General features: G+C 39.7%; 3 protein-coding genes across 5 annotated transcripts in view; 2 read left to right on the forward strand and 1 right to left on the reverse strand.

Moving 5' to 3' along the window:
• The window catches only part of NF1 (neurofibromin 1), a 169,183-nt gene that overhangs the window by 51,502 nt on the left and 98,310 nt on the right, over positions 1–19,371 (reverse strand). The gene's annotated exons all lie outside the window — the stretch shown is intronic.
• On the forward strand, positions 1,926–5,173 carry EVI2B (ecotropic viral integration site 2B). Its single transcript, XM_034752565.1, has 2 exons — positions 1,926–2,066; positions 3,493–5,173. The coding sequence occupies exon 2, from the start codon at positions 3,761–3,763 to the stop codon at positions 4,706–4,708; it is 948 nt and encodes a 315-aa protein (XP_034608456.1). The 5' UTR covers positions 1,926–2,066; positions 3,493–3,760; the 3' UTR covers positions 4,709–5,173.
• On the forward strand, positions 8,246–11,282 carry OMG (oligodendrocyte myelin glycoprotein). Its single transcript, XM_034752564.1, has 2 exons — positions 8,246–8,357; positions 9,134–11,282. The coding sequence occupies exon 2, from the start codon at positions 9,140–9,142 to the stop codon at positions 10,487–10,489; it is 1,350 nt and encodes a 449-aa protein (XP_034608455.1). The 5' UTR covers positions 8,246–8,357; positions 9,134–9,139; the 3' UTR covers positions 10,490–11,282.

Below are 19,371 nucleotides of genomic sequence, written 5' to 3' on the forward strand. Positions count from 1 at the left end.
CTGTAGGAGTTGAGCAGCAGCAACCGAGATCAAGGGCCTATCCAACTCCCACTGAAGTCAGGGGGAGTCTTTCCATTGGCTTCTAAGGGGATCGGATCATGACATCATTGCTGGATTCCGTTACAGCTCCCCTGGACAGCAAAGATGTGGTCCCAGTTCCCTCTACCAGCAGAAAACGTGAAGAGAAAAGCCACCAAAACTGTTCAGCTCCAGTTATAGCAGAACACTGTTTACTATGGAGAGTAGGGTTACCATATTTAAAAATTTAAAAAAAAGAGGACACTCCACATGGCCTTGGCCCCGCCCCAACTCTGCCCCTTTCGCTACCGGCCCCGCCCCCACTCCGCCCCTCCCCTGAGCCCCTGCATTCCCCCTCCTCCCTCCCAGCCATGAAACAGCTGCCCGAGCGCTACCGGCTTTGGGCAGCCCCCAGACCTCCAGACCCTGCGCCCCCAGCCGGCAATTCCCCTCCCAGGCTCCGGCGGCAGCTGCTGCGTGCTGCTCCCTGACTCCTCAGCTCTGGTTAAGAGCCGAGCTGCCCCAGCGCTACCGGCTTTGGGCAGCCCCCATGCCTCTGGACCCTGCGCCCCCAGAGCGGAAGTGCCCGGCCGGCGGCACATGGTCCGGAGGCATGGGGGCTGCCCGAAGCCGGTAGCGCTCGGGCAGCTCGGCTCTTACAGAGCCGAGGAGTCAGGGAGCACAGCAGCCGCCGCCGGAGCCCGGGAGGGGAAGTGCCCGGCAGGCAGTGCAGGGTCCGGAGGCATGGGGGCTGCCTGAAGCCGGTAGCGCTCAGGCAGCTCGGCTCTTACAGAGCCGAGGAGTCAGGGAGCACAGCAGCCACCGGAGCCCACTCTAAGGTAAACCAGGGATGCCAGAGGCTGGGAGTATTTTTCCCAGACATGTTCGGCTTTTTGGAAATTTCCCCCCCGGACGGGCGTTTGATTACCAAAAAGCCGGACAGGTCTGGTAACCCTAATGGAGAGTCTCATTTAAAAAGTGATTTTACCATACACCAGTTCTTTCACATGCATGTAAATGTCATATACTGCACATTACTTTTTCAAAAAGCCCCTTGAGTCAGTGATGTCTAAATTGCTATGAAAGAAATATTTAAGGAGGAGTTCCCTCCCTGCTCTGCACATAATATATAAAGTGCACATACAGTCTAAACTTATTTCTATGATTTGACTATTGTACACCCAAATACAACACTCCTCTGCACATTTGCTCCTAATCCCCTCTATTTCTGAGAGGCACTCCACCCTCTGTTAATCTACACGGATACAGTAGCTACTATCCTGCATTTTTTGCAGGATTCAAGCACTTGACGTTGATCAAAAGGAGCCCTGCTGATTTCACAGAGCATAACCCCTCCCACAGAGCACTTCCCCATTGGTCACACAGTGTGGCAACTACAAAAATCGCCTATTTGGAACAGTAGTAATAGGAAAGTTTTTAATGTGTTTTTAGCTGCCTTTTAATGCAATTCAGGAAACGAAAATAGAGAAGGGAACCAGCACCATGTGATCAGCCAGCTCTCCACAGACCGCCATTTGAGAACTTCTGATCTAAATCATTTTTATTTTAGTCTCATTGAACGGGGAATAATTGTTGCACTTCACCAGAAAAGCACAGAAAGGACGAATAAGATTGTGTTAGCCTCAATCTACTTCTACTTCATATATAAAATGACTATTGCTCATGTTTTCTCTACAGACACAGGCACATAAACCTTAATACTACTAAGCATATCTTACGCAAAAATTGCGAACATGATTATTTACACTTTTTTTGATTTTAAACACACAACAACATATTCCAAATTTGGTCTTCAAGTATGCGACTTTTGAACATTAATTCTTAGTCATCTCTCTAATCTTGACACTTCCGGCAGCAAGTGTTGATAAACTTCCTCTTTCTATGCAAAAAACTTTCCACGTGAGAACAGCGGACCCTTTTAGAGCTCTATAATGTGCAACACCCATTCTGACAGCTTTAGTTTTGTAACAGCAAAATGTTAACTTAGCATGTGAAGCCTGTTTAATACAAGAGACATTATTGTACAGGTAAGGAACAGTTTTCATATGCTAAGATTTAACTGCTTTGGCTACCTAGTTGTTGATATGACATTAAATAACTTGTATTTTGCAACTTGATGGTGTAGAATATTTTGTAATGAATTTATAACTCGTGTATGGTATTCTGTTTTAGGAAATGGTTTTCTTCAATGTGTTATTGTTCTGAAGATCTCTCCATACTGTTCAAATATTGCTATTAGAACCAATAATTCTCAAAACCAAGTTCAAAGTCTAATCAACAGTTAACAATTTTAGATTACCCGGAATTTCCCCTGTGAATTTTTATGTTAACAGCTGTGAAAATTTGTCAGTATCTTACTGAGCTCTGATGAAGTCCACATGTAGAGAAGGAGAGTAGAGTAAGCACAAATGAGTGAAATATTTTTACCTGTTGCAAGTCTAAACATTAATTCAGTATTTTGACATGTTCCCAGAAGTTTTAACTTACTGCCTGGATGTGTTTATGCTCTGGTAAACACTAACATGTACATGAAAACATCTGTGCTTTTATTAATAATATGCACACTGAACTGAGTTCTCAACGTTAATTTACCAATAAATGTTCTCTTTGTGCAATTTAAATACGGAAGGTAGATCAAAAGAAGCAGAATGAATTGGGCATACAGAATATGTCCTTTATTAATCTCATCATTTAGACTGATGCTTGAACTTTAAACAGTAATAGCAAAAAACTCCACTCCATTACAGCAAGTGAATTTATATTAACATTTTACCTCTCACTCCAAAAAACATTATGTATTCAGGAGTCCATTTATAACAATGATCTACTGTTGAAATTCTAGTTCCATGCCAGTAACTGTAGCAGAAAATCATCATTTTCAACAGATATGCTCCAAGTATTAATTTATAAAGAGAACTGAGAATCCAAGATAAAGGTTAAAAGTATAGAAAAGAAAGTACATTATATTTAGGGATGTTACTTGTAACTAACAAATGTTAAACAATGCAAAATCACTTTTGTAATGAGCGGTTTAATTTGCATTTAATTTCCTGTTTAAAAGTGAGGATCTGAACTTTTCAAGGAAATTTGACAATCCATACAGATCACTACTTTGACCTTTTTTACAGTCTTCTCTCCTAGTCCTTTTTTGGCAACTTGGAAAGAACATTGTGGCTGTTCCCTTTTTAAACAAAACCACACAAGAGGAAATTTAGGATCAATGACGTCAGAAGTGTCCCTGCTCCTCCTCAAGTCAGTCACAAACCTGACATTCATTTCAACAGAAGCAGAAATGGTGTTTTAAAAGAGTAGTAGTTCTGCCATTTACATCAATCTTACTGTTGGTAGTCAAAAGCAAATTAATGAAGATAAACAAGCTTTTAATTATAAAACAAATCTATATTATAACTCTGAAGTTAAAGCTAACTGTATTTTATTCTCTTTTTACTGCAGAAGATAACATCACACTGCATATGATCAGCAGAAGGGAAATGAACACCAACCATATAATCCTAATTTTCTTCTATGGACAATTGTGGAGATAACTTTCTACAGAGATACAGAGGCCACCAACAAACCTATCGTCAACTATTTTTCTGACAATCAAGGAGAACATTGGTCAGTCTTGAACAAAAATAAAGGAAATACAGCTCCCAGGTTCCTGTACCAATCAAATGAACTTGCCATCTTACACAAAACCAAAGAACCATCAGCAGCTATCATGACACCTCAGACCACTACAACAGAAGAAAGTGAACCCAGTGATGGGAGCTGGATAGCTGCAATGTTAATTGGCATAATTTTGTGTGGTATGATGATAGTTATTATTATAATTCTGCTGTGGAAATGCTCAAAAAAGCCAACTCGAGTTGATCCAAACTGGGCAGGTCGCTCTCCATTTGCAGATGGAGACACACCTGATATCTTTGTGGAGAATATTAAAGACATGGAGATGGCCACAAAACGTACATCAGTTCTCTCTATCTTGCCATGGAAATTTAACAAAAACACGCCCCTGGATGATTCTAAAAACTCTGAATCAAAAGGCAGGCCTGAGAAGCCACCCAGCTGCAACACAATGGAGAAGAGCAACCAATCCACCCCTACACTAAAGGGAGGCTCTGGCCCATTAGCCGACAACATTTCGGTTTCCTCTTCAAATATCATCAATGGGCCCCCACCTCCTGTTTCAGATGGACTGGGTGATGTATGCGACCCTCCACTCAACCCAATCCTTCCCCCACCTGAGTCACTTGATCTGCCACCTCCACCTGATGAAGTCCAGGAGAATCACTGTCCTGAAATCAGCAAATCCCTTGAATTTCAATCAGAAGCACAGAGCCAGTTTCCCCCTCCTCCTGACTTACCCAATCAAGATACACTAAAGGGAGGCTCTGGCCCATTAGCCGACAACATTTTGGTTTCCTCTTCAAATATTATCCATGTGCCCCCACCTCCTGTTTCAGATGGACTGGGTGATGTATGCGACCCTCCACTCAACCCAATCCTTCCCCCACCTGAGTCACTTGATCTGCCACCTCCACCTGACTGGCTTAACGAAGTCCAGGAGAATCACTGTCCCGAAATCAGCAAATCCCTTGAATTTCAATCAGAAGCACAGAGCCAGTTTCCCCCTCCTCCTGACTTAACCCATCAAGATGTAAATTGACCATTGCTGCCACCACCAGCATGACCAGACCCTGGATAAATTGAAGGAGCCTGCTTTGCAACATACTTCACATCCTTCTTAAAAGTGTTTTGAAGCAAATGATTACGTGAGAAGTGGAGATAGATAAGAACTATATGAAATTACAGCTTTTATTAAACATCAGCTTTTTACAGATGGGAACTGCCTACTGATCTGTTTGAAACTAATCACTTCAATACAGGGTATGGACGGTAGCTAAAGGAAAAATCGGGACCAAGTACTTAAATGGTGGTCTAGTAGTTACAGATTTTAAAAGCTATAGAAAAAGAAATTTCATATATACAGTTTTCAAAATGCAATGAGTCCAGCTTTATAGAAAGACAGCTTCTAACTTTTATGTTTGCTTTTCTGGGCTGTATAACTTGAATTAACAATCACTTTAGCAGCACACTTCACATTTATTTTAATAAAATGTTTGAATACAAAGGCGTCTCGGTGACTTGTATTGAAATTAAAATTCACTAAATTTTCACTTGATTAAACACAAAACCTCTGATTAGCAGCAAAACTCCAGTGCCTGGACACACTTACAAACTTATATGTTTTCCATATAAATTTAGGTTTATTTACTGTACACTACTTGGCACTTCTATAGCACATAAATGAAGTATCTCAAAGCATTTCAACAACTAGCCCTCATAACATCCATCCAAAAGGGAGAGGAACCCTTTTTATTTATTTTTTTTTAAACTGACCAGTCATTTGAAAACTGAACTTATTTCCAATAGGTGTTTAGTTGCCAGCATCTCTTCAGTCTTTTTTATAATACCAGGGTTTTTTGCAGCCTTGAGGTCCATTACAAACATTGCCATCTGTAAGAGAATTAACCCTGGAAAAGTTATTTACAGTAAAAAGACTGAGACCCTATCAATGCTAATTGTGGATTCATCATGCTGGATTAATTCAAAAGGAGTCTAGTGGTTTCTCTCTCACCCACTCGAAAGAAAAATTACTAGTGTACGGACTCTTCATTTTTTGCTAGAACAGTAAGAAATGTTAACTTTTATTAACGAGTGCGTTCACAAAGAGGAAGGAGCTTTGTATTTGTAGCTTAACAGAGCAGAGCGCTAGGTGGTTGTAGGTTTCCTAAAAAAAGCTCAGACAAAGTGAAATACTTATCACTGGGGCACAAGCCTACTGCAGCGTTTATGCTTATTGAGACATTTTATAAATGTTAGCTCGGAGAAAATTGATTTAAACTCTATGCAACATTTAAAGATCAAGACATAAAATGAAGGTCTATTCCTTCATCCACTCATTTCAGAGGAGTACAAAGGCCGGGTAATGTGGTTATATGTTAGCATGTGTAACAGGAAGATAAAGCGCATCTGGAGTAATTATGAGCAACGTCCAATGTGGTACAAAAAGAGGGGAAGAAGAGAATGAGGAAGTCTATTACTAGTACATAAAAAATAAACTGAAAGAATTAGACTTCAGATGGATTTTAAACTAAGAGCAACAAACGTCACTGAGCATAAGTTCTCAAAGGAACAGGGTAAAGGTGTAATATTATTAAAGAGAACCAAATCCTACGATTTTAGCTGGAGTCAAATGGAGTTTTACATGTAAAGATTGCAGAATTAGGCCCAGAGTTTGCAAAACAACTTGTGAAAAGCTCTGAGCACAATACACATTTTTTACTGTAACATGCAAGTCTTAATGAAAAGGACATAATTTACCTTCACGAGAGTTAAATTAATACAACATGCCATGAGCCTCAAAGTTAACTTTCATGTACTGTATGTTTGGACAAAGAATATTGATTGACTAATACATTTACAATGCCGTAACCTTCAGGTGAAATAACGGTTTCTGCAAAGATGAACTTTTGTGGAATTTTATAATGGATCTTGCTCAAGAGAATTCTTCTGTGTGCTATATAGCAAAACCGTATGTGGCAGAATATAAAACTTATTTATATGTAAGCAGATCTGGAGAATACATTTGCAATCATTTTAAAGATCAAAGAATTTGAACCAAGAAACTGAAATCCTAATAGGACTTAGCATGAAAAGTCCATATTTAAGATTAATCAAAAAGAGGCTCAAAATACCAGCAGCCTGTATTACGAATCCAGATTTTCCATAAAGCGGATTCTTCCAAGATTTTAGGAAGAAATTATACAACATTTAAATAAAATCTGATTTGATTTGAAAAAAATAAATTAGTCAAAGAAGGGAGTCTGTTCTTTAAAAAGTACCTCTACTCTGAAAAGGGAGTTCCTGTAAAATATGGCGCCTTGGGATTCCAAGTTTATTGTCCCATAATAACTTAAATATGTAATTCACTCAGTTTAAAAGTAAAGATGTTTTTCTAACTGCCAGCTCTGAAAAGTCAAGCTGAAATTCAATTCAACTGTATTCTGTCTGTCTCATGGATCAACATCGGCAATAAAGCTTCTGCTGGCCAAATTCCGCCTTAAGTTTCACCTGAGCAGCCCTTTTATCAATAATGGGGTAGCAGAACATGACCCTGTATTTGGATCTTAATTAACTATTTCGATGAGGATATATGATCCAGAATAGAATTTAGCACACTCAATATTTAGTTTCATAGGGATAAGCTGCCAGATGCTGAAACCAGCTGTCCATAACATTTTGGCAAAAAAGGAAACAGTTTATAATTCTAAGATTGCCAGCTCTTTGGAGCAGGGAGTATGCATCTGTACATGCTGCACAGAGCGTATTGTTAGCACATAATACAAAAATAGATAAACGACTGCAAAGCTTTTTTTTCAAATTGTCATTGACAAACATTAAGTTTTACATCTACATTTTGTTCACTGACAGAGGAAAAGCTAAGATAAAAGTAGCTACCGAAGATACCAGAAACAATGTGTCAGAAGGAAAAGTTTTATAAAAATTAAGGATTTTAAATGCATGCATTATATAATCAAATTAAAAACGAAGAGCATAAAGCTGTACATTGATTGTTTGAGGGAAATTTAAATAAATAAAGTCTCACTGAGGATATTTGTAAAAATCCCAAACAGTACTATACTGTAGCTGATAGAATACACTGACAAGCTCATTTTAGCAAGGGAAAATTAAATTTTATATATACTTCCAACTTGAAAGTATTACGAAAGACTTGGGCAGTATAGTTTAAGAAGGCTGAAGCAGAGGAAGCCAGAGTTAATTGGTAAAGACATTATTACAAAAGTGTAGATTAAAATGAAGGTACCAACAACATAGCAGATATGAACAGCAGTTGTAAAAAGGCTTTTAGGGGGAAATCAGCAATTAAGCAAAACTGAGCTACAGAAATTCTACTGGCTGTTATTTGTGTAGTTAAACTTACAGGTTTTATTTTGATGGAGCCACATCTTGAAAAAGATGCATATAGAGAAGTTTAGTAACTCAATTAAAAACCTATTTTGTTGAGCATGCACCCCTTGCAATAAATTTGAGTCAGCACCAACAACAGCTCTGCAGTCCTCCAATGTAGTGCTGATCAGGTGGTTGCAGAGCCCCTGCTAACAGCAATATGATGCAGCTGAAGAGGAACGCACAATCCACAGAGAGGAACTGTAGCTACTCTCCAGAACAAGGCAACCTTTAAGCATAATCTTTCAGAGAAATGATGCACTGATACTGCAGAAGGGACTGTGGTAAGTGCGGGGTTTTTTGGTTTGTTTTTAATTGCAAAAGACCTACTGCAAAATTAAAGATTCGGAAATAAAACTGAAAATACTGATCTATAACAATTGCATGCACCAGAAATTTGCTGCAGTGATAGTTAGATTTCATTCCAATGTTAATTCTGGTTTCAAATATACATGTTGGCTATTAGACTATTTAGAGAATGGGAGTAAAGTTATATAAAGGAAGGACATTACTAATGTCTATTTTGGAATAGAGATGTGGAATCCGGATTTCAGGTTTCAAATGAGTTTGTAACACATTATCTAGCGGAACTTCAACAAATCTTATTAAAGACAAATACAGTGTGCATGTGTGTGTGTGTTTGTGTGGGATTGCTACATTACTGCAGAGATTTTTAAGGCAGATCCATTTGACAGCCATTTTTTCATCCATCTGTGTAAAAGAGCACATTATTCCTAAGATAACATAGGCTTGAAATCACTAAAAAACAAAGCAGACATTGTATAATATTTGGAATAGACTTTCATTTTAGAAAGAAAGCCCACAATTGAGCTTAAGGGGGAAAGATGAAAAAATGAGTCTCATTCTGCCACATACCAGTAAATGGAGGGATGCTTTGTAAACAATTATAAAAAGGACTATAGCACAAAGGGTATTTTTAGATTTTTTTTTTTTAAACCCAATTTCTCCAGCAAGTCATCAGTGCAAAGATGACCCTTACAAATGCATTAAGTATATTATCTATATTATAAGGGTGTCACTTTGGTATATTTAATTTCAGGCAACAATGGAATACCAGATACTGAAAACACGTCCTTGTCTACTGGTCCTTCTGATTTTTATTCCCACTGTTCTGTGCATTTGTCCTTCTAAGTGTACGTGCTCAGGAAACAACAGAAATGTGGACTGTTCTGGCAGAAACTTGACTACACTCCCACATGAACTTCAAGAGAACATTACATATTTAAATCTGTCTTTTAACCACTTTGTTGATCTTGATCATCAGCTGACTCAGTTCACCAATTTGAGGACCCTTGATATTTCAAATAATTGGCTCAAGAACATTCCTGCTCATCTGCCCAAGTCTCTATGGGAAATATATGCCACGGGTAACAATATTAAAGTTCTTCAGAAACTTGATACAGCTTACCAGTGGAATCTTAAAGTGCTTGACGTTTCCAGGAATATGGTAGAAAGAGCGGTACTTATCAACAATACATTGAGCAGTCTCAAGTTTCTCAATCTCAGTAGCAACAAACTTTGGACAGTTCCAACCAATATGCCCTACAACATAGAGACGGTGGATCTATCAAACAACTTCTTAACACAAATACTTCCAGGAACACTGGTGAGGCTGCTACACCTCACAAACATTTATCTGCACAACAACAAGTTCACATATATTCCTGACAAAGCTTTTGATCGGCTCTTTCAACTACAAGTCATAACACTTTATAACAACCCATGGTCATGCAACGATAAGCAAAATATCCCTTACTTGCTCAAGTGGGTGAAGGAAACAGCAGCCATTGTGATAGGGTCTCCATGCCCCAATCAAACTATGTCTTGGATTAATGCCACCCCACTTTTGTCTGCTCCCACAGTTACAGACACTAACCTCATGGGTAAAGGAACAAAGGCAGTAGACACGAATGGCTCTCCAATGGCAACTGACCCAATCCAAGTGACAAAAATACGTGAACAATTTCGAGCAAATGAAGTTACATTAAGTGCTACCTTAAGCCAAACTGTATTATTTACAAGCACAGATAGACCATTACTCCTCTATCCAGAAGTTCCAACTACTCGAAAAATTAGTTCGCATGAAGCAGCAGCCACACACACTATCTACATTAAAAATTCAACTGATGTGAACTCAAGCATGATGAGTTCAACAGGATCATCCACTACTCCCATGACCCTAAGTATTACCAGCAGAATGCTAACAAACTACTCTAAAATGCCTGCACAAAGCACAACTGCTACCTTAAGGAAAGAGGAATCCACCACAAATATTTTTAACACTCATGCGCCCTCCAAAGCAAGCATTTGTGAGGTGTATTCATTCTATGTTGTAATGCTTAATGCAGCGGCAGTTCTGATTGGCCAAGGGCTTGCATTTTCTTCTGAAAATTAACAAATTTACTCCAGTGAGAAATAGTTGGAGCAAAACTATCCAAGTCTAAGAGTGAATCAAATACAAGAAATTCAGTTTTGAAATTCTGACTCTGCTCTATACTAAGCTGCTACTTATTTTAATGTCGTATTGAGTAAAACTAACCTATCAAATGCTTTGTTTTTATGAAATGTGCTTATTTTGTATTTACATTTTTAATTTTCCTTGCACAAAAATAAAACATCGGAATTTTATGTATTGGTTTTATGTATGTTTTATCATTAAACATCCAGAAAAAATAAAAGGCCTGTAACATATCTGCTTTTTCTGGCTTGATTTGCCAATCAGTGATTCTTGTAATACAGCTGTTATGATCCTCTACGTTAAAATGAAATGCAAAAGAGGGTGAGGGGAAATAAAGTAAATTAAACCTGTTTCACTAAACAAAGTTATTATTTGTGGAAATATGGTTATCATGTATGTGTCTATGTTTACTTCATAAGTATGAAAGATATTTTAATATGAATGAAGAGCCACAGTTTTAAATTCAGGAATTAAAAATAATAAATTATTTTGGTATCTACTGGACTGAGAAAAAACTAAGGAAGGCAGCATGGTCTGGTTTTTCAAAAGGAGAAATGAGTATCAAAGGAATGGTTTCTCTTCCTGGCTCTCCCACTGACAGACCTTGGGCAAGTCACTTCACATCTCTGTGCCTTCAATTCCCCAGATTGTAAAAAGGGGATAATATATACCTACTATGAAATTCTTGGATAACAAGCACTATAAATAAAAAAGTGATTGCTAAATGTAATTCTTTTAAATTTATTTCAAGCACATCTCTAGCAAACTAAAGCCACTTATTCCATTATACTTAAAGGAAAATCATTACATGACTGGGTCATGATGCACCTTCATACTAATTTTGATCTGCAAAATGAACTGCGAGCAAATTTACCTATGCAAGATTACACAGAATACGTCAATTACAGTCAATATATGATGATCAATTAATTAAATAGTAGAATGTACTTATTTGTCATTGAGACAAACACTTGTGTTTTGAGAGCCATCAAGGCCAAGAAGGCACGAAATTTAAGAGGAACTGTCTAATCAATTTTGTTTTATGTGCCCACTTCCTTTTCTCAAGGGGATGAGCTCATAGTTTAGCATGATTATATTCTGCACACTACTGAGCAGAGTTATACTTACATGCATGGTTCCATGTACTCTGCTGCAGAGTAGAGCTGAACTGTGCAGCAAAGGTACTTGCTATATGCTACTGAAGGTCTGCAGCAATGCGAAATACAGAGAAAAACTATTGAAAAAAGAGTTTTAATGAATTTATAACTAAGGCTATGATTTTTTCACAGAGGTTGCGAAAGTCATGGAATCCGTGACTTCCAGCGACCTCCATGAATTCAGCCCCAGAGGCTGGGAGCAGCAGTGTCCCCCAGTCACCTGCAGAGTGCCCTTGCCGCCGAGTAGGGTACCCCGCAGCACCTGGCCGCCAGGGGCAGTCCCCCCTCCCACAGAGCTCTGAGCAGAGTTCCAAGTGGCCCCGCAGCTGCTCAGCCTCTGCAGGGGATGTGGGTACACCCCGCAGCTGAGCTCCCCATTTTGTCATGGAGATTAGTAGTAAAAGTCAGTGTCAGGTCATAGGCTTCCATTAATTTTTCTTTATTGCCTCCGACCAGTCCGTGACTTTTACTAAAAATATCCATGACAAAATCTTAGCTTTATTTATCACCATCACTCTCTTAATATTTCATTATTACAAGCCTTTGTTAATATTTGCCCACGCATTTCAGGCAGTTGCCTAATTCCCAGCGTGCCACAGGATCCAGCATGAGGGTGCAGCAAAAGCCAGGGGACCCCACTAGAATTTAAGTTCAGCATGTTGTACTCCCTTTTGGCTGCTAGGCGACGGATATAGAATATTTACAACCCTCCTTTTAGCTATCTGGGAAGTGGAAGGAGGCAATGGAGAGGAGCACTGTGGGAATGAAGTGCGAAACGAAAGCCAGGCACTTGGGGATAGGGAGTAGCTGAGAGGGGCTTTCAGAACTGCTGCAGGAGACATATTCCAGTTCCTTGAATTGAGGATACTGTTGGAAGCCACTGGTCTGCAGTGCCTTTGTCAGAGAGGCTGGTAAGGGGAACTCCTCATCAAGATTGCACACTGAAAATAGAACTGCCTCTGTCTCCTTTGTAGAAAAGGAAGAGGCTGGCAGGAAGCAGAGTTCTATCTGCTGTGAGCGGGCATGCTCCATGCCAGATGCTAAAGCAACAGATTGAGGGACTGCAAAATTTTCATGAATAACCATCTCTGCTTTGGAGATAACCCTAAAGGTAAATTCTAAATCTAATTCCATGGCCACTGGAATCATAATTCACAAGACTTCTCCTCTATGTGAACAATATTTCTATGATCAAAAAACGGTCAGAAAGGGATGAGCAAGTAAACTGCTTATACACCTCTACCCCAAGATAACATGAATTCGGATATAATGCGGTAAAGCAATGCTCCGGTGGGGGCGGGGCTGCGCACTCAGGCAGATCAAAGCAAGTTCGATATAACACGGTTTCACCTATAACGCAGTAAGATTTTTTTTGGCTCCCGAGGACAGCGTTATATCGGGGTAGAGGTGTATTTTAAAATCTAACTGCAAAGTATATGTTGAATGATGAGACTAAAAAACTCAGTTATTTCACTGACATCCAATTACACAGTTTCTAATATTGAGTTATTGGTAGTGCTCCTCTGAAGAAAATAAATATTCACCATAACTATTATATATCCTCCAAATGCCTCACAGCTACCGACAGGTTAAGCCCATACCATCACATCTCTGAATACTCTTGGCTTTCCTATGCAAATAGGTCATCCCTTTCTGAACATGGTACCCAGTTCAAAATTCAAACTTCTGGTATTATGGAGGAAAATTGGGGCAGTGACCAAATAAGAACAAACCTAAAAGATTACCCTGACACACTTTTTCTGTGTGTCCTTTTCAGTTATTAAGCTAATTTACAATTAAATCATGCCATTGATCTCAAAGCCTACAGAGATTTTCAGATAGCTAAAATATATATGTTTACCCACTACAGAAAAGCAGCTACTTCTTGGGTAAAACTAAGCAACTAGGCAGCTGTTTAGCATCTAAGAGTATGTAACAGTTGGGACAAGAAAAGAAAACTTACAATCTTCCTGAGCTTTTGTATGGAGATTTTCGGTAAAAAGAAAGTAATTACTCAAGTTGAAATATAAACAATACTAGCCCTTGAGACAGGGGTGGGCAAACTTTTTGGCCCTAGGGCCACATTGGGGTGCGAAACTGTATGGAGGGCTGGGTAGGGAAGGCTGTGCCTCCCCAAACAGCCTGGCCCCGCCCCCTATCCGGCCTCTCCCACCTCCCACCCCGACTGCCCCCCTGAGAACTCCCCACTCATCCAACCCCACCCCGCTCCTTGTCCCCTAACTGCCCCCTCCCGGGACCCCACCCACTATCTAACCCCACCCCGAACCTCTGCCTTATCCAACCGCCCCCTGTTCCCTGCCCCCCCACCCCAAACTGCTCCCTGTCCTCTGACTGCCCCTGGGGACCCCCTGCCCTATATCCAACCCCCCAGCCCTGTGGCAGCGGGGGAGGGGCCCGGGGCTAGCCTCCCGGGCCAGGAGCTCAGGGGCCGGGCAGGACTGCCCACCTCTGCCTTAAGAGCTTACCATGTAACTTCAATGACTGCATAAGATCAGGGCCAACAGAAGCGTCTCATGATAGGCAAAGCCAACCCTTCCTATCTGCCATTGAGTCTGATGTAACAGATTTATCCACTAGTGTCAACTGGCTTTGATGAAAATTTTACCTCAAATCTACTCTCACATCATCAGGTGCATTCCATGCCACTGGCCAGGACATTTAATAGATGGCACTGCCAGCAGCACAATGACCCCAAGCATGCTGATGCATTAGCTTAGTACCGGGAGGGGAGAAGGCGAGAGAAAGAGAGATACCAACCATCCACCACTTCCTGAATCAGGTATTTCTTCGAACTCTCCCCTTCACATATACTAGTCAAAACCTGCTTAGCTTGTGAGATATAACAGAGGTGACAGAACAAGGTGAAATGACTGGACACACCTCGGCTGCAATCAGAAACATTTTCCTACACTACATAGACAGTAAACTCGCTCTTGCCACACAATTCATTTAATCATGTCAAGTTCTGTTGGGTGTGACAGAATGAATCATGGAAGCAACTCTGAAATGCTCTAAGTGTGTGTGCAATGAACACTTAGTTCATGTTCAGTAAATGCTAAATGCAGTCTAGGGAAAAATCCTCTTGTGCAGCATGTCCAGGACAACCAAAAACTTGGTTAGGGCAAGTAATTACTGCATATATAATGTGCTGCTATCTGGTTTCCATATCAGACATAAGGCTGGAGATGGAAACTGGCCTCCTGTGTTTTCATCTGGCATTTTGCGGTTTCCTCTTCATGCAGAGGGACAGGGTCTCAGGCAGGTGAGGAGTGGGTGGCAACAATATTAGCAATTAGTCACAGCTAAGAGGTAATCTGAAGCAGTCGTGAATATGTGGCAGTAGAGAATCAAATCATAGGTGGAAAGGAACAGTATGCAGCTCCCCCTTAACGTTATTGCAAAAAAAATCTCCCCAAATCTTAGGACCAGCCTTCTGTCTTAAAAACTTACCTACACTAGGGATAAATTAAGAGGTCCTCTGGTCAATAGGCTGCTTACAGTAAAGCAGGCTGAATCATAAGGCTCTGCCAGCACCGTTGCTGAGCAACTAGAATTCATAATGGATAACACATTTGCCTACTTACTCCCCGCTCTAACAGCAAGTCATTTGCATTCAAGATAAATGTGAAGAAAAGAAATAAATAAATTAACATGAATGCAAATACACAGGATTACCAGGATTACATGCACTAGCTTCAGATTTTGTTCAGTACTGTATTTGCTTTCATTCCATTCTTTGATTACAAATATATTTTCATGCTTTTTTTTTTTTTAAAAGCACTTGTTGCCATGGTTACACACAAACATCACAAACCCCTGACAAAACCAATGTTTCAATTTGACTCTTCTGGGTGTGGACACAATGGAATCAGTTTTTGCTTTCCTTTAAATGGTAAAATCATTCCATCCAAATCACCTCCAAGAAAATGTTCTTCATCAGGTGTAAAATTTTTCAGAATACTTATAAAATACAATACAGCATCATCTCCCTGTGTGCATAAAATGTTTTAATATTAGTTTCTTCCATGCATATGCTAACAATTTTGGATTTTTTAAACTTAATTTCATTTCAGTACTTAAGCACTATGTCAGTTTGTGCATATTAATTGCTCATCTTTAGCAGCAACTCTTTTTACTGTTACTCGGTAGTTACAGCTTGCAACTATATATACTAGCATTGCCAGGCTGACACTTTAGACAAAACCAGCTGAAAATTAGCAATTGTAATAGACAAAGGATTAAAAATTTTAAATATTACTTAGGAGACCAAATTCTACTGAAGGACAACAGGACATAAGCTCCTAAATCACTTTTGAAAACGGTGCTTTGGAAAAATTTTTACAACAAACCATTATTGCCTCAAAGACACTTAAAACGAAAAACAAACAAACAACCCTGCAAAATCTATCTCCATAGTGTAGGAGTGTTAAACATATGGACTGCGAGTTGCGTTTGGCCTGCACCACAATTTCAGATTTTCTGGAATCTACGATTAAATTAAAAAAGCTTCTAGCCCTAAGAGCTGTCGAGATAACCTTCCAAAGGCTAACACAGTATAATCAATGCAGTGATCACTGCCTGAGTCCATGGACTGCCTGACTCATAGGTATGAACTCCCATGTCCCCAATTAATCCATTTAGAGTGTCAGCTTTTAAGAGCAATGTTAACACTTCAGAGTCAATATTCATTGTTTAATCACTGATCATTTTTTAGTAAATACAACAGGAGTAGGGGGGAATGAAGCACACTGGGTTGGGAATTAGGAATTGCCACAGGGGGAAAAATTCAGAGAAAGGACAGAGGAGATGAGAAACAGGAAAAAGGATGGGGAAAAGAAAGGCTATGTCTACACTGGTACTTCATTAGCAAAACTTTTGTCGTTCAGGGGTGTTAAACACGCACCCCTTCTCCCCCGAACAACAAAAGTTTTGCCGGCGAAAAGCTTGTGGGCGGCAGTCACCAATCAGGGATTACTTTTTTTAGTACAACTATACAACGAAATAACCAGTGTAGTGCCTGACATTAGACACTGCTCTCAAGCACGAACTTTCATGAGGGAAAAAAATGTCCTCAGTCTGTATTAATTCCTCAATCCAAGCACTGCAAAAAGGAAATTAAAAAAATTAAGCTGTCATCTGCAAAACACTTCCACCCACCCTTGCTTATCTGTAACACATATTCATCTTTAATATTTCTATTAATATTTGAATCTTAGCTTTTCAACACTTTAATACAGTTTTACAGGAATAGAAAAGTGAAACTGTCATTCAAGTGTGGACAGAGCAGATCCCATATTTCTTCTAGAGCCATTATAATCCAACAGGTATGTAGGTAAATACTTATTTATATTGTTCTACAGAACGTTCACACACTCAGCCTTATTCTTTCTAAATCACATTTCTTCAGCCATGTACGAGACACTGAGGGCATGGCTATACCTGCAGATGTAGAGCGCTGGGAGTTAAAGCAGCCTTCGGAGACCGCAGCAGGGAAAACGCTGCGGAGTGTTTACACACTCAGCTGCAAGTGCATTGGCGTGGCCACGTTAGCAGCTCTTGCAACGCCACAAAGAGCAGTGTATTGTGGTAGCTATCCCAGTGTTCAAGTGGCTGCAACATACTTTTCAAATGTGGGGGTGGAGTGGAGTGTGACAGGGTGTGTGTTGTGTGTATGTGGGGGGAGAGAGTGGGTTTTTGGGGTGCTAAAAGTGTGTCAGCATGTTGTCTTGTAAGTTCAGACCATCCCTCCCCCGCGCCTCTCTCTCTCACACTCACAGCAAGCAACATTCCACATTAAAGGCTTGCTTTGTCCAGGAGCAGATAAGCATGCCGGATGTCAGAAACGGAGCTTTGAAAGGGGATATCCGCATTCCTACAGCCGATTCCAAAACAATGACAAGAGTCGCCACTTGACTTAAGGGGATTATGGGACGTTTCTGGAGGCCGATCAAAGTGCAGTAATGCCACACTTCGTTCACACTTCAGCTGAGGCGCAACAAGCGTTATGCTTCTCGTGGAAGTGGATTACCAGAAGCGCTCCAGCGGCAGAGTCCAGGTGCTCTAAGTGCCTTGCCAGTGTGGATGGGTTGGGAGTTAGGGCACCTGGGGCTTCTTTAATGCGCTCTAACTTGCAAGTGTAGCCAAACTCTTAGGCCAAGTTCTAATTTTTTGTATCCATGCTGCCCATTGACCCCAATGGATATGCAAAGATGTAACAGCTGAATTTAGTGCTATTTCAAGTCATGGGCTTAACCCCTTGTCAAGATGGAACTCAAAAATTACTACGACTTCATAAAAGTACAGTAAAGACTGAGTAGAAAAACACCTTGTCGTGTATCAAACACATCCAAACTTTGGAGAAAAATTCCCCTTTGGGCTGAAAAGCAGTGCAAGTAAGATCAGCATATTTCTCCCCACTCCGCCAGAAAGTTACATGCCTGTAAAATTTGTTAGCAATTTAGCAGGAACTCAGAGAAAAGAGGTTTTTCCACAATTTTTTCCTGACACAGCTAAGAGTAAGAAACAGATCTGTTATATATTTGCAACATAATGTGAGCCTCATTCAAAAATTAATTTATCTAATCCCTTACCATCACTAAACACACTATATGTAAAGAGCAACAGAGGGTCCAAAATAATTTATTATTTTTAATTCCTGAATTTAAAACTGTGGCTCTTGATTCATATTAAAATATCTTTCATACTTATGAAGTAAACATAGACACATACATGACAACCATATTTCCACAGATTCAGACTAACACAGCTACCCCTCTGATATATGTAAAGAAACACTATACCACCAAAAATGTACCTTAATTGCATGCTTGATTTTCTAAAATTCCTTTCCTATAACAAACTCTGGGCTGGTTATGCTCTCTTGCTTGACCTAAATAAGCAAGGAGTATCCCATATTTCTACATAATAGTCCACCATATCCAGAAACTTCAGAGAACTCCTTGAATGCTGCTGATTTGATCAAGGCATAAGCACATTCTTGGAAATTTTGAAGGGTTAAAATGCTTTCAGGGAATTATTTTACTTCCTTTAAGCAATGCTGATTAGAATTTTTAAAAGAAGTTATTTACTTTGGGAAACAGAAATCCAATCAGACATAGGTAAACAAGGAAACCAAGCCAGCTATTAGTTGGTTTTTGATTACATTATTATGAAGTGATACTTAAATAGTGGGAAAGAAATTTAAAATTAGAGACAGCAGTTTCAGAGGCAAAGGATATCTAGCAGCTGAATTCATTTCTCCCTAAAGAGGATCTGAAACAATAAAAAGGTATGAAATTATATGATTTGCTAAAATTGTCTCACTCTTCAATAAATGGTATTAATTCCTTATTTTTTACCTGGCTTGTGAACTTTACCTTAAGTATTTTGAACTTGGAAACAGACAGCTCAAAGCCTGCTGCCTTGATATTTTATAAGGAATCATATTTTAGGTTGGCTAGTCATACATGTGTTTTATGTAAATTCTGCTTACAGACTGAGAACTTTCTGTGCTGATCTCAGAACCTTTTGTTAAAATGTAAAATAATTATACTCCGTGTTGAGTAAGTACGTGAAGCTTATATTCTGTATTTTTTGACTGGACAATGTTATACTAATTGATCTCATGCCTTTTTAGTAAAT

Source organism: Trachemys scripta, chromosome 18, assembly GCF_013100865.1.
Source record: "Trachemys scripta elegans isolate TJP31775 chromosome 18, CAS_Tse_1.0, whole genome shotgun sequence".
NCBI classification, from domain to species: Eukaryota; Metazoa; Chordata; order Testudines; family Emydidae; genus Trachemys; species Trachemys scripta.

Bases quoted from the DNA above. Each gene is read 5' to 3' on its own strand.
- EVI2B (XM_034752565.1), top strand. From the start codon at position 3,761: ATGACACCTCAGACCACTACAACAGAAGAAAGTGAACCCAGTGATGGG.
- OMG (XM_034752564.1), top strand. From the start codon at position 9,140: ATGGAATACCAGATACTGAAAACACGTCCTTGTCTACTGGTCCTTCTG.